The sequence below is a fragment of the Narcine bancroftii genome, chromosome 1 (genome assembly GCF_036971445.1).
Source record: "Narcine bancroftii isolate sNarBan1 chromosome 1, sNarBan1.hap1, whole genome shotgun sequence".
Taxonomy (NCBI): domain Eukaryota; kingdom Metazoa; phylum Chordata; class Chondrichthyes; order Torpediniformes; family Narcinidae; genus Narcine; species Narcine bancroftii.
The window spans coordinates 410846546-410861570 of NC_091469.1; the positions used below are offsets into that span (position 1 = coordinate 410846546).

The window sequence follows — 15025 nt, forward strand, 5'->3', positions numbered from 1 at the left end:
ACTGGAAGGACTGAGCATGAGCACTGTGATTAATAGCCATGAGACAGGACATCCAGTTGCCTTCATATTCATCGTCGGGGACTTCAAACAGGCTAATCTGAAGGTGCCTGACAAACTACCACCAACATGTCACTTGCAAGACCAGGGGAGCCAACACACCCAACCACTGATACAGCACCATGAAGAATGCCTACCAAGCCATGCCACGGCCCCACTTCAGCAAGTCTGATCACCTAGCTGTACTTCTAGTCCCAGTGTACAAGTAGAGACTAAGGACCACAGCACCAGTAGTGAAGATGGTGAAAGTATGATCGAGCAGGATGGAGGAGCATCTGATGGACTGCTTTGAGTCGGTGGACTAGAACATATTTTAAAAACTCATCCATAGACTTGAATGAATATGCAACAGGTGTTCCTGACTTCATCAAGTGTGTGCCCACTCACATATACAGTGTTCCCTTACAGATACAGCCTTGGATGAATCAGAGGATTCGCAACCTACTGAGGATGAGATGAAGCGTGTTTAAGGCCGGGAATCTAGATATCTGCACGAAGTTCAGGTACGACCTGAGGAAGGCCATTCTGAAGCAAAGTGGCAATTTGGGAAGAAGCTAGAGACAAATACATGCCAGCTATGGCAGGATGTCCCGGCAATACAGCCTACAAAGTGAGAGTGAACACCATAGATGGCTGTGATGCTTTATTATCCAATGAGATGAACACCTTGTATGCAGGCTTTGAGAAGGATAATCCAACAGCACCTATTAGAATCCCTGCAAAGGCTGAGGACAATGTGATAGCTGTCTGTGAGGATGGAGTCAGAACATAACCATAACCATATAGTCATTTACGGAGCGGAAACAGGCCATGTTGGCCTTTCGAGTCCGCACCAGTTCACTGATTTTGTGCGCCCTCTTCAGGCATTGGTCCCGGTAGATCTTCATTCAATAAAGATGGGCGAATTCAATGCAGGTGGAATCTTATTGAAATTGAAAGCAAGATTGTTGTCTTGGCACCACACAACCAGATCCTTGATCTCCATCCTGCTTTCTGACTCATGGTCATTAACTTGGATCTCCGAAAATCTTATCGACTAAAACTTACCTTTATATCTTTCAAGAGATTGAACCCTCACAAGGCGTTAGGCTCTGACAACATACTTGCAGTATTCTGAAAATCTGTGGCAACCAACCAGTCAGAGTGGACATGGACATTTTCAACCTCTCATTGCTGTAGTCAGCTGTTCCCACCTGCTTGAAAAGGGCATCAATCATCCTGGTGCCCAAGAGCAGTGTGAGCTGCCTCAGTGTCTACTGCCCAGTAGCACTAACGTCTATTGTGATGAAATGCTTTGAGAGGCTGATCATGGCCAGAATTAACATGTACCTAAGCAAAGGTGTGGATCCACTGCAATTCGCCTATTGTCACAATCGCTCCACAGCAGATGCAATATCCCTGGCTCTCCAATCAGCTCTGGATCACCTCTAAACAGCAACTCATGCATACGGCTGCTCTTCATCGACGACTGCTCAGCCTTCAACACCATTATTCCCACAGTGCTGGTCTAGAAGCTTCAAACTCTGGGCCTCTGCACCCACCACCCCTCCCCTTTGCAACTGGATCCCGACATCCTCATCAGAAGACCAGACAGCCAATGTCCCCTCCTCCCTGGTTATCAACATAGGCACACCTCAAGAATGCATGTGGTGCTTAGCCCACTGCTCTAATCATTATACACCCACGACTGTGTGGCCAGGCACAATTCCAATGCCATCTATAAGTTTGCAGATGAATCCACAATTGTCAGAAGAATCACAAACAGCAATGAGGAAGCAAATAGGAGGGAGATAGAGCAGCTCATTGAGTAGTTTCACAACAGCAACCTTGTGCTCAACGTCAACAAAACCAAGGAGATGATTATGGACTTCAGGAGGAAGTCAGGGAAACACAACCCAGTCCTCATCGAGGCTTCAGTGGTGGAGAGGGTCGAGAACTTCAAATTCCTGGTGTCAACATCTCCGAGCATCTGTCCTGGACCCCTATGTCGATGAAATCACAAAGAAGTCCCGCCAACGGCTACACTTTGTGAAGTGTCTGAGGAGATTCAGTATGTCACCGAAGACTCTCGTAAACTTCTAAAGGTCTACCGTGCAGAGCATTCCGGCTGGGTGCATCACTGACTGGTATGGACGTACCAACGCTCAGGTCAAACAAAAACCTCACAGGTACCAGACTTCACTCCTTTGAGGACATCTACAAGATACGGCATCTTTAAAAAGCAGCCTCTCTCCTCTACCACCCAGGCTATGCCCGCTTCACTCTGCTACCATCAAAATGTACAGGAGCCTAAAGACACTAGCACAGCTTCGTCCCCACTGCCACCAGATTCATGAATAATCAATGAACCAAAGACACTGCCTTACTTTTCGTGCACTATTACTTTTTATAGTAATGTCGTAAGATGGTTATAATTATGAATGTTTGCACTATGATGTTGCGCAAAACACTGAATTTTATGACTTGTTCATGGCAATAAAGTCTGTTTGTGATTCCAAATACATTTTTCAGCCTACAGATCACAGGAGAACATATGGTTCTGTTACAAAAGCAGACAGATTCAGCAGAGGTTGAAAACTGGGTGAAAACAAAATCCTGGGGAAAAACATTCCACACACCAATCAGCATATGTAGAGGCAGTGATAGTCCTTGTTTTGGACTGAGTCCCTAGATCATGACATCTATTAAAATTCCCTGTGAGCTTGAGAAGCTGTACCTTATTTTCCATCTGGGCTGCTGCAGCAATCTAGACTCAGTGCTGTATTCCATAACTTTATAAATGTTTCTGTCTGTATCCATCTTCTTTTTGACTCATCTGGTTTGTTTTGTTTTCTTTGTCTCTCTCTCTCTGGAAGTGGAAGACACATCTTTCTGTTTGACATTTTGTAACTCCCACATTCTTTTGCCTCTGTTCTCACTCTCTAACAGCTCCACTTCACTCAATGACCAGATAACCTTGTTGACAGCTTATCCCCATGGTCACCTGATTTTACCCTTGATCCTTTCCTCTCCACAGTTTAACAAGTTTCTTTTGCTACGTTTCTAGTTCTGACAAACATTCTTTGAACTGAAATTTTAAACGGTTTCTCTTTCCATAGATGCAGCCTGACCTGATAAATATTATTTGCATTTTCTGATTTTGCTAGATTTCCACCATCAATAGTTTGTTCATTACACAGTCAAGATCACTCCCTGAATTTTTATTTTGGCCTGGACTTCATACAGAATCTTGTAGTGGGTGAATGCACACAGATTAAAACTGATCTCTCATTGCTCTTGGGTCCATTTGAAGAGAATAGAAATCAAAATGAAAAGATGCTAGTTATCATCATGTTCTAATCACAGCATCCAGCAGAACTATTTACCGGCCTCTCTTTACACCAACTTCAGCAGAACCCATATGCAATGTCACATCATGTTGTCTTACTTTTTTGGTCATTGTTGGCATGGAGACAGACTTTCAGTTTATTTATAGAAAACATTCAGATTATAAAATATAGAAAGATTTGGGATAGCACCATATCCATCAGGCTCCTGAAAGAACCCCTCAACAGTGCTACCATGCTGCCCTTGCTTAGTATTAATTGATCTTTCTTTTCATTGTAACACAATACTCTGTAAATTATGATCTTTATGTGGCTGTAAGAATTTACAAGATAATCTATTAAGACTGCTTGCAGAAGACCCCTTCACACTATTCTGGGTATAAAGTGACAAATAAACTTAAACTAAACATACCATTAAATTAGAGGTTAACTAACAAGATGGGTGGAAAAGGAAGGTTGGAATAAATGGACAGAGCTGGGAATGAAGGTAGGTACGCAAGTGGGAAGCCACTAAATAGGCCATATTGTTCAGTGATTGCATACAAATTTGATTCATGCTCACTTTGTTGGAAAAAATGGTCAAACACTCTCATGCAAAATTAGTCAAACACAATGCTCTCCAAACTAATTTTTAACAGTTCCTGAGATTCCTACCCAACCAGACTGAGTAAGAAAAATGCCTGGGATTAAATTTCAATTTATTAATGGGATCACTGTTGATGAAGGTCGGACCTAATTTCACAACAACTTTGCCAAAGAGTGGTGCGCATTGCTCTAACTTCCTTCCCTCTTAGATGTACTCCAGCATTTCACTCAACCATATTCTAGTTGCAGATGCATCCATCCCATGCTGCCCACGTGGTTCCTACATGTCTGTCAAACCAACCACAACCACCATGACAAATTGCTCTTTTACCTTTATTGTTTCAGGGGGAACTCCTGGCTCGGGGGCTTTTTCCAAATAGGTTGTCAAGTCTTGATCGACATGTTCAAATACAAGAGTCAATTTTGTCTCTCTGTCTGTTCGAGACACGGTGCAAACATCAAACAACCTAAAATAAAAGTTAAAAAAGACAGTGAAGATCAAAATCTATGGGAGGTAATTCCTCAAAACCAGTCATTATCATGCACAACAAAACCACAAATCTAACTGTTCCCAAAAGTGAACTTGACAGAATAAAAGGAATTTACAAAACTAAATCCTTTGTTCATCATGTCCATACTGGTCAAAATGCTTTCCTAGTCTAACCCCACCTCCTAGCAATGGATCCCTAGTCCTGCAGCAGTTATGGCTCTTCACATGCACACCCAAGAATTTATGAACCCAATAAAGGATTTATTTTTTCCTCTACCACTCTTTTAATGATTAATTTTTCTTTGTTTCTTGAATTCTAACTACAACAAAATTTCCAAGTTAAAACATGGTGGGGTGATCATTTGCCAGTTTACAGTGCAATCCCATTTAATTCTCCAACAACCAATTATTCGCACACATTCCCATCTACTTCCATCAGATGCTAACACTCTCAGCATCATTTACAGCAGCCAATTAACTGACCGACCCATTTGTCTTTGCGATGAGGGAGGAAACCGAAGCACATTTCAGTTACAATTCCATTTGTTTTGTCCATTCCCAGCTTATTCAATCCTTCCTTGTGGTTTCAATTTTCCAGTCATAGCAGCATCCTCAAATCTCCTTGCATCCTTTTTACTGCAAATACATCTTTCCTGTCATGTGGTGACCAGAGCTGAATATAGTATTCATCCTGAGTCCACGTTCTTGCTACATACATTTTGAGCATTATTAGTTTTATTCACATCAGAATTTGAATGGCACAATCATCACATTTTACAGTACCAAAACGATTCAGTACTAATAACTTCCTGAATGATTCCTCCTCCATAAACTGATAGTACCGTCTATTTAAAATAAAAGAACAAATGCACAGTTAAAAACATGTGATTTCAAGCAATGGGCTTGAGAAACTGAACAGAGAGATATGAGACTATGGTATTCTATTTTGGGATTCATAGTTGAGCCATATGTCTCAAATGAAGGATATTGAAAGACTATGAGAATAAGATGGAAAAATAATGAGAATTTTTAAAATTCAAATGTAGAGTAAAAAAAACTAAAAGAAGCAGAGACGGGATAAAGAAACTGCCTTGTGCATGCAGCATTTATTATGATCTGGAATGCACTGTCTGAAGGTGTGTAGAATCAAATGCAATTGTAACTCAAAGCAGAATTGAGTATTTGAAGAGGTCTAAGGGGAAACGAGTGGGAATAATGAGATAACTCTTGTGAAGAGTGTGAAATAAGAAAGCCTGCAGATGCTGAGATTGTAGTTGATACATAAAAATGTATAATTCTATAAAAAGATATATAATAAATGTTTTGCGCCTAAGACAGGGATTATCATCTACTGCATCCAGTGCTCCCATTGTGGTCTCTTCTGCATCAAATGCAAACTGAAAGGTTGTTTTGTTGAGCATCTTCACTCTGACCGCTGAAATAGTGGGGATCTCCCAGTGGTGTCCCATTTCAAGTCCCTTCCCATTTCCTATCTGTCCATGGTCTCATTCATTGCCAAAATACGGGAACAACACCTCATATTCCATCTGGGCACCTTCCAACCAGATTATATTAACAGCATTTATTTGTTTTCCATTTATTTTCCTCACTTTTCCACCCTGTCTCTTTTTCCCTATCCCTTTGTCTCCTTCCCCCAGCTCCCCTCCATCTGACTCTCTCTTCCTTACCCTATCCCTGTCTCATTTTCTCCAACTTTGTATTCGCAGAGCTATGCTCTCTTCCCTGAACAATTCTCAGCTTTTTTTCTCTTGCTCTCCAATCCAAGTTCATCTGTAGCATTTTGGTTGTTGGCCTGTGTAACTTCCCCCATCCTGTTTTCCCTCCACCACACCTGTCTGATTTTTAATCATTCCTTAACAAAGGGCTCAAGCTTGAAACATTGGTTAATTATCTTTGGCTCCTATGGACACTGTGGGACATAAATATGAAGGCTGAATGGCCTTCTATATACAGTAACAGTTAAATAATTATTTCTTTATTGGCTTTTGTGGAATTGCAATAGAATGAGAATCTATGCTAAGTATGCACTGTCTTATTCCATAGCCAATTAGAGAGTTATCAAACTCAGGTTTTCACAGTAGAGCTGCTATTCTTGTTAGTCTGCTCCATGCATCCATTTCTCCTCTTGTTCAATGTCCTCTGTTACCCAAAACACATCAACTCAAACATTCAGATAGGGAGTAAGATCAAAAAGTGACAAGTGGTACCAAGTGGTGGTGATGGGGGGGGGGGGGGTTTGAGGGTTAAAAGAAATTATATTCAAGAGATGTCATGTAGAAAGTTGATTAAATTATTAAAATATGGCGCTTAAAAGACTTTGGCAGTTCCGTTTAAGCCAGTGAGATATGGCTGATTGACGCAGATGCAACAGGTATTGCAAATGAAGTGTGTGAAGTTACTTTTCACTCTAAGTGCAAAGCCTGCAGTATTAATTCAACTATCAGTTATCCATCCCTTCTTTTTTTTATTTTTTTATTTTTTACACAATAAACCATATTGACCAAAATACATAGACATTTTTCTCTTGAATATATAGTGTCATTTTCTCCCCTTTATCCCCCCTCCCTTCCCTCCCTCCCTCTTCCCCCTTCCCATTTATTCAAAGTTCAATCTATAAGATACATTAAATCCGTTAAACAATGTCGTCACTTAATAAAATAAACAAGTAATTTTTATCTTTTACTTTTATATACTGAGTCAGTTCATTTTGTTGTCTTCTTCTGTCATTTTAGGTGGTGGAGGATTTTAGAGAATTAATTGAGTGACAAATTGAAATAAATACGGAATCAGTGAAAAATAAATTTATACTATGGGACGCAATGAAAGCATTCATCAGAGGACAGATAATAAGTCATGTAACTAAGGTGAAGAAGGACTACATTGAAAAATAGAACAGTTGGAAAGGGAAATAACAAATACAGAAAAATTATCAATAAAGGAAGATACAACTAAAAGAAGAGAATTGACAGACAAGAAAATAAAATATGAAACACTACAAACATATAAGATGGAGAAGAACATAACGAAGACAAAACAGAAATATTATGAGCTAGGAGAAAAAACGCACAAAACACTAGCGTGGCAGCTTAAGACAGAACAAACTAAAAGAACGGTATTTGCATCAAGGAAAAAGGACAAACAAATTACATATAACCCAACGGAGATCAATGAAAACTTCAAGGAATTCTACGAACAATTATATCAAACTGAAAACGAAGGGAAAGAAGATAAAGTAGATGAATTTCTAACTAAAATTGAACTACTGAAATTACAAAGAGGAGCAAAATAAATTAATAACACCATTTGAAAAAGAAGAAATACAGGAGAAACCGAACAATAAAACACCGGGAGAGGACGGACTCCCAATAGAATTCTATAAAACATTCAAAGACTTATTAATTCCTCCTCTCCTGGAAGTAATGAACCAGATTGAAAAAAAACAAAACATACCAGATTCATGCAAAACAGCAATAATTACAGTAATACCAAAGACGGGGAAAGATCCACTAACACCAGCATCGCATAGACCAATATCTCTATTTAACACAGATTATAAGATAATAGCTAAACAATTAGTAAACAGATTGGCCGACTATGTACCAAAAATAGTAAAACTAGACCAAACTGGATTTATTAAAAAAAGACAAACAACGGACAATATCTGTAAATTCATTAACTTAATCCATGCAGTACAAGGAAACAAAACTCCAACAGTAGCAGTTGCTTTAGACGCAGAGAAAGCATCTGACAGAGTAGAATGGAATTATTTATTCAAAGTACTACAAAAATTCAACCTATCAGAGAAATATATTAATTGAATTAAAGCATTATATAAGGGACCATTTGCAAAAGTGACAGTAAATTTAAATAGGTCATATACATTGAATGGTAGACAATTGAGGAGTGCAGAGCAACAAAGGGATTTAGGAGTTATGGTAAATAGTACCCTCAAGGCTGATACTCAGGTAGATGATTGTGAAGAAGGCATTTGGAAAGTTGGCCTTCATAAATCGGAGTATTGAATTCAAGAGTAGGGAGGTTATGATGAAATTGTACAAGGCATTGGTGAGGCCAAATTTGGAGTACTGTGTACAGTTTTGGTCACCAAATTATAGGAAAGATATAAACAAAATAGAGAGAGTGCAGAGAAGGTTCACGAGAATGTTGACAGGATTTCAGGGTCTGAGTTACAGGGAAAGGTTGTGCAGACTGGGGCTTTTTTCTCTGGAGCGTAGAAGATTGAGAGGGGACTTGATAAAGGTGTTTAAGATTTTAAAAGGGACAGACAGAGTAAATGTGGATAGGCTTTTTCAATTAAGAAAGGGGGAGATTCAAACTAGAGGACATTGTTTAAGATTGAAGGGGGAAAATTATAAGGGGAACATGAGGGGAAATTTCTTTACGCAGAAGGTGGTGGGGATGTGGAATGAGCTTCCGACAGACGTGGTCGAGGCGAGATCATTGGTTACATTTAAGGAAAGACTGGCTCGTTACATGGACAGGAGGGGACTAGAGGGGTATGGACCGGGTGCTGGTCAGTGGGACTAGGAGGGTGGGGATTTGCTACGGCATGGACTAGTAGGGCCAAACTGGCCTGTTCTGTGCTGTAAGTGGTTATATGGTTATATGGTTAAATGGATATATATCAAACCAATTTAAATTAAGCAGATCAACAAGGCAGGGATGTCCACTATCTCCCTCACTGTTCGCGTTAGCTATAGAACCACTAGCAGAACTGATAAGAACAGAAAATAAAATAAGAGGGATAAAAATAAAAGAGAAGGAATATAAAATCAGTCTATTTGCAGATGACGTTATAATATACTTAACAGAACCAGAAATATCAATAAAAGAATTACATAAGAAATTGAAGGAATATGGAGAAGTATCGGGGTACAAGATCAACGCAAATAAAAGTGAGACAATGCCAATGAATAATGCGGATTTCACAAAGTTTAAGGAAGAATCACCATTTAGATGGCAAACACAAGCAATTCGATACCTAGGTATACAACTAAATAATAATCTCGGCCATCTATGTAAACTAAATTATCAGCCATTAATGAAAAAAAAGTTATCCATCCCTTCTGATTCACATTGTCTTTAGGTGACTTTCTTGTGTTTGTTAAATATATCTTTTGACTTCTCTGAGAAGATATGAAGGCCTATCGAGAATCAGATGTTGATTAATTTAGTATAGAAAGAAAAAAGGGTTAGGTCTGTTCTATTTGTTGCCCCTCAGCTGCAGAGTACTGCAATAGAATCAGAATCCTGAGTACGAAGGAGGAAGGATATGGGAAAATGTTTATGAACTTGTTGCTTCGAGTGAACTGGGTGAATCTTATTACAGATGAACTTTTCCCAAATTCATGCAATGACACGTAATAATATTTTGCTAGAATTATACCAAGATTCCAAAAAATATTAGTTACGAGACTCCAGAACATGGTAAAATGCATTGAGAGAACCAAAAGTAGTTGACTATTTGATTTAGTTTAAAATCATTACAGGCAGGACACCACAATCCTTTCCATGGAAGCAGTGGAGTAATGTTCTGGGCACATCTTCACATGTCACAATGGAGTAATTAGTGTGTATGCTAATAATCCCATTGCTTGCATGTATTAGAGACACAAAATCAAGAAAAATCTCTTGCACCAACAATCAGACGCTGAGATTTTTTTTTTGCCAAATTTGATTTGGTTTTACTTAATGCAGCCAAGAGTTCTATACTGTTCAATATATTCTCCAAGGTATGCTCTCTAAACACATTTATTTATTCTGGCAAGCCCAAATATTTCACCCTCATTCTCTTCTTTTCTAAATGTCAACTTTCTCATTTGATCATCGCATTTCTTTCTCTCTCTTCCCTTTCACTGCATTTTTGTAAATTGGGAGATTGCTATTGCCCAAGACTTTGTTCAATGTTGCAGTCATTGGGAAGTGGAGCTCAGCGCTAGGTCTCAGTCACTGCCTGCACCCCAGCATTGAGCTGTACATCTACAATCTTTGGGCAATGAGGCAAAACATTTTTGTAAGACTATACAAGACCCATTTTTTAGTTGTTGAGCTCTCAGGCTTTGCTTCCTTCATGCCTGCTCTCTCTTGAAGCTTAACCTAATGGGCCATGCTAATATTATTGCTAAACTGAGCTATGGTTGACACAGGGTTAATTGCTGATGCAGAACTGCTGAAGTGCTAGGATTCTCAAGTCGAACTTATGAGAGAACACTTTCATTCAGGTGGCTCTTGCATCTGATGCATTGTAGATACAGCAGGTGCAAAGTGAAATTTCAGAAGTTCCCATGGTAGTCTAGAAAATTAATTTAATGAATTAGCATAGAATCAAAGGGATAGTTGGCTTTATCCTAAAGTTAAAAATTAAGCTGCAATTAGATGTCACTCAATAGAGCATTACATTCTCCTGTGAACCAGTGTTAAAAGTACACTGAGAGCAGTTAGGGTCTATAAAAAGAAAACTAAATAACTGTGCAAAGCAATGACCTCTCATCCATACAGATGCTAATAGACTTTCATTTTCCACACAAAACAAAGTATCTTCAAACACTAAGAACAGCACAAAAAATTATTAATAAATAAGTGATATACAAATTTTGGGAAGTTACATGGCTATGGTTAGATTGATTACATATCAAGGACAAAAATGCAATGTACTTTAAATAGCAATATTCTTGCACTGATTAACAAAAATATCAAAAGCTGACCGTAAAGCATTAATCATGTAACTACTGATGACAGGTGTCACACGATTAGTTTGGCACCAAAAGTCACTCAGCCTTTGTTCACTTTATGATGACATCAGGCAGAGCATCAAGTAAAAATCTCAATCTGCTTTCAACCATCATCATACTTGCTGATTTCACCTTTGTTAATCCTCCACCTCCGGCCATTTCCTTTTGTTTACAGGGCTTTCGTTCGTCCACGTCAGCTGCAGGCTCGTTTGTGGCTGACAAGTCCGATGCGGGACAGGCAGACACGATTGCAGCGGTTGCAGGGGAAAATTGGTTGGTTGGGGTTGGGTGTTGGGTTTTTCCTCCTTTGCCTTTTGTCAGTGAGGTGGGCTCTGCGGTCTTCTTCAAAGGAGGTTGCTGCCCGCCAAACTGTGAGGCGCCAAGATGCACGGTTTGAGGCGTTATCAGCCCACTGGCGGTGGTCAATGGGGCAGGCACCAAGAGATTTCTTTAGGCAGTCCTTGTACCTTTTCTTTGGTGCACCTCTGTCACGGTGGCCAGTGGAGAGCTCGCCATATAACACGATCTTGGGAAGGCGATGGTCCTCCATTCTGGAGACGTGACCCATCCAGCGCAGCTGGATCTTCAGCAGCGTGGACTCGATGCTGTCGACCTCTGCCATCTTGAGTACTTCGACGTTAGGGATGTAAGCGCTCCAATGGATGTTGAGGATGGAGCGGAGACAACGCTGGTGGAAGCGTTCTAGGAGCCGTAGGTGGTGCCGGTAGAGGACCCATGATTCGGAGCCGAACAGGAGTGTGGGTATGACAACGGCTCTGTATACGCTTATCTTTGTGAGGTTTTTCAGTTGGTTGTTTTTCCAGACTCTTTTGTGTAGTCTTCCAAAGGCGCTATTTGCCTTGGCGAGTCTGTTGTCTATCTCATTGTCGATCCTTGCATCTGATGAAATGGTGCAGCCGAGATAGGTAAACTGGCTGACCGTTTTGAGTTTTGTGTGCCCGATGGAGATGTGGGGGGGCTGGTAGTCATGGTGGGGAGCTGGCTGATGGAGGACCTCAGTTTTCTTCAGGCTGACTTCCAGGCCAAACATTTTGGCAGTTTCCGCAAAGCAGGACGTCAAGCGCTGAAGAGCTGGCTCTGAATGGGCAACTAAAGCGGCATCGTCTGCAAAGAGTAGTTCACGGACAAGTTTCTCTTGTGTCTTGGTGTGAGCTTGCAGGCACCTCAGATTGAAGAGACTGCCATCCGTGCGGTACCGGATGTAAACAGCGACTTCATTGTTGGGGTCTTTCATGGCTTGGTTCAGCATCATGCTGAAGAAGATTGAAAAGAGGGTTGGTGCGAGAACACAGCCTTGCTTCACGCCATTGTTAATGGAGAAGGGTTCAGAGGGCTCATTGCTGTATCTGACCCGACCTTGTTGGTTTTCGTGCAGTTGAATAATCATGTTGAGGAACTTTGTGGGACATCCGATGCACTACCACTTCCATAGTCCTCTTCTGAATAAATCAAATCAGCTTCATTTCTAGTATTTCATCTTCACTCTATTCTCTGCTATTCTCCCAGCTACTGACACACATTCTGCCCCAGTTCATGCAACTCCACCCTGCCTCACATATGCCGAGGCAGTTCCATTGGTTTTCCAGGGCCTGACTGCTACACCCTCTATTTTCAAAAGTACCAAGAGATAGATCTGAGGTCAGCAGTCCCAGGGTCAATATCCTTATGGAGGTCAGTGCTCTCTTAAATATCAGTCAGGCATTCTGCTGCAGAAACTCTTGCGCTCCGTTCAAGAGTTGGTAATTCTGTGCCAGTCTCAAACATCAACAAAGCTGCACCGCAAAGCTCCCCATCTCTCTAGCATCTTTGTCTTCTGGTTTCTTCTCTTCCACCCCCTTCAAATCTACAATTCCATTGTGTTTTCAGCCTGCTTAGACTTTGGGTTCCACCTACTTCTCTTCCTCCCCAGTACAGATCCCAGGAGAAAAGCTAAGCTGCCAGCTCTGGGACCCATTTCCACCAACATCTTGGGGCTATCATTCCCAGTAGAGTGCTGCTGTGAATTTAGCCAACCCTCATGACGAAGCCTATTTATATTTATATAAAGGCTCAACAATATATAGTCCTGGTAACTGTGAATCAATTTTTACCTATCAAAATTAAGCACCTGTGAAAAGCTTGTTGGATAATTTTGTTTTATATACGATATATTATATAATTATTGCCATGGCTGATAGCCCAGAATTGATTTTTTAAATGGTCAAGTTATTAATTAGAGCGGAACGATATCACTACTTCAACTGCAATTATAATGGTCTGATGGAACTCCAACTGTGTATACCTTCTTCCTTCAGATCTTGACTGCGCCTGTTTCCAACACAGCAAGTTAATTAGAGATGGATAGAATATGTTCACCAGTGTATGCATGACTGAATCAATTAGGCTTTAGAATTTATGGTATTCTACCTTTATTAATTGGAAATTGATTTGAGAAGATGCTTGAAGCAGTTATACATGTTATGAATTTCACTGTGCCACAATTTGCTGTAACACCAGAGTGTCTGCACAAATGTTGTCAGGAGTGCAGCAATAGTATAGTAAGTCAAACACATCAAGTGTATGGAAATATTGTAAACGGTAACCATTATTTTAAGTTGAAAAGCCCATTAGATGTAACGTGAACCAGAAAGGGTTCAATGAGAGCTCGAAGGACTCAACAGGTCAGGCTGTATCAGTGGAAAGAAATGGACAGATGGAGTTTTAGGTCAGGACATTTTTCTAAGACTTTCTCTCCATGGATGTTGCCCGATTTGTCAAGTCTCTTCAGCCTCTCATTGTTTGCTCAAGGTTCCAGCGTCTGAAGATTTTTGTGTTTCATTACAAGTTCAATTTGCTTAAATACCTTAATAATAGGAAATGATTTGCACAAAAGTTGCATTAAAATTCAAATAACTGTATTTCAAAATTTAAGAAGAATCTCTTGCATCAAGATGTACTTAATCAATTAATTAATACAATATTTACTACATTGCTCTGTCTGGATGTGTATGTGTGCAATTGATATGTATCTCCATATTAGCATCTGCATCTGTACGAGAGAGATAAAATTCCAACATTTTAAGAATAATCACAGGCGTGAGTGTTTTAAACAACCATTTCAAAAGCATTTCACTTGGGGGCAGCACTGTTGGTGTAGGGGTTAGTGCAAAGCCGTTACAGCGCTAGTAATCAGGACTGGGGCTTGAATCCACACTGTCTGTAAGGAGATGGTATGTTCTCCTCATGTCTGTGTGGGTTTCCTCCGGGGGCTCCAATTTCATCCTACCATTTGTAATGTACTGGGGGGGGGGGGGGTTTGTAGGTCAATTGGGTGTATTGGGTGGCAGGGGGTAATCAACATTTTAGTTATAGTTAACTTTAAATAATTATGAAGTTCAATGGAAAATCAATAGGAAATTGTAACAGGTCTCCATGCAGAATGACTATTCTCATATAATGTGAGGATTACATTAAAAAATAATAAAAGCAATGAACACACTTTTTTTCTGTTTAGTCAGTATGAATATCGAAAATTCCTGCAAATATAAAACAGATTTTTTCAAGATAACTTTGTAAATTTTACCAAAATAATTTCTCGCAGTAATAAATTTCTAGTTTTGCTTGATATCTAAGCCCTTCAGTAATTTTATTTTCTTTGTACAATAAATTGTCATCTGGAAAATATACCTGAGATCAACACTGGGAAAGTGCTACATCCTCGTATAAACATATCTATGAATGGTTAGATCTCGTGATACACACACCAATAGACTGGGGAAGTACGATCATCACCA

At 40.0% G+C, this 15025-nt stretch overlaps 1 protein-coding gene across 9 annotated transcripts in view; it reads right to left on the reverse strand.

Moving 5' to 3' along the window:
• The window catches only part of cdk6 (cyclin dependent kinase 6), a 233423-nt gene that overhangs the window by 186847 nt on the left and 31551 nt on the right, over nt 1–15025 (reverse strand). For all 9 annotated transcript variants that reach the window (XM_069913951.1, XM_069913952.1, XM_069913950.1 and 6 more), the window contains one exon: nt 4300–4435. In XM_069913951.1, coding sequence (XP_069770052.1) covers nt 4300–4435 — 136 coding nt within the window. The remainder of the gene's footprint in view (nt 1–4299; nt 4436–15025) is intronic.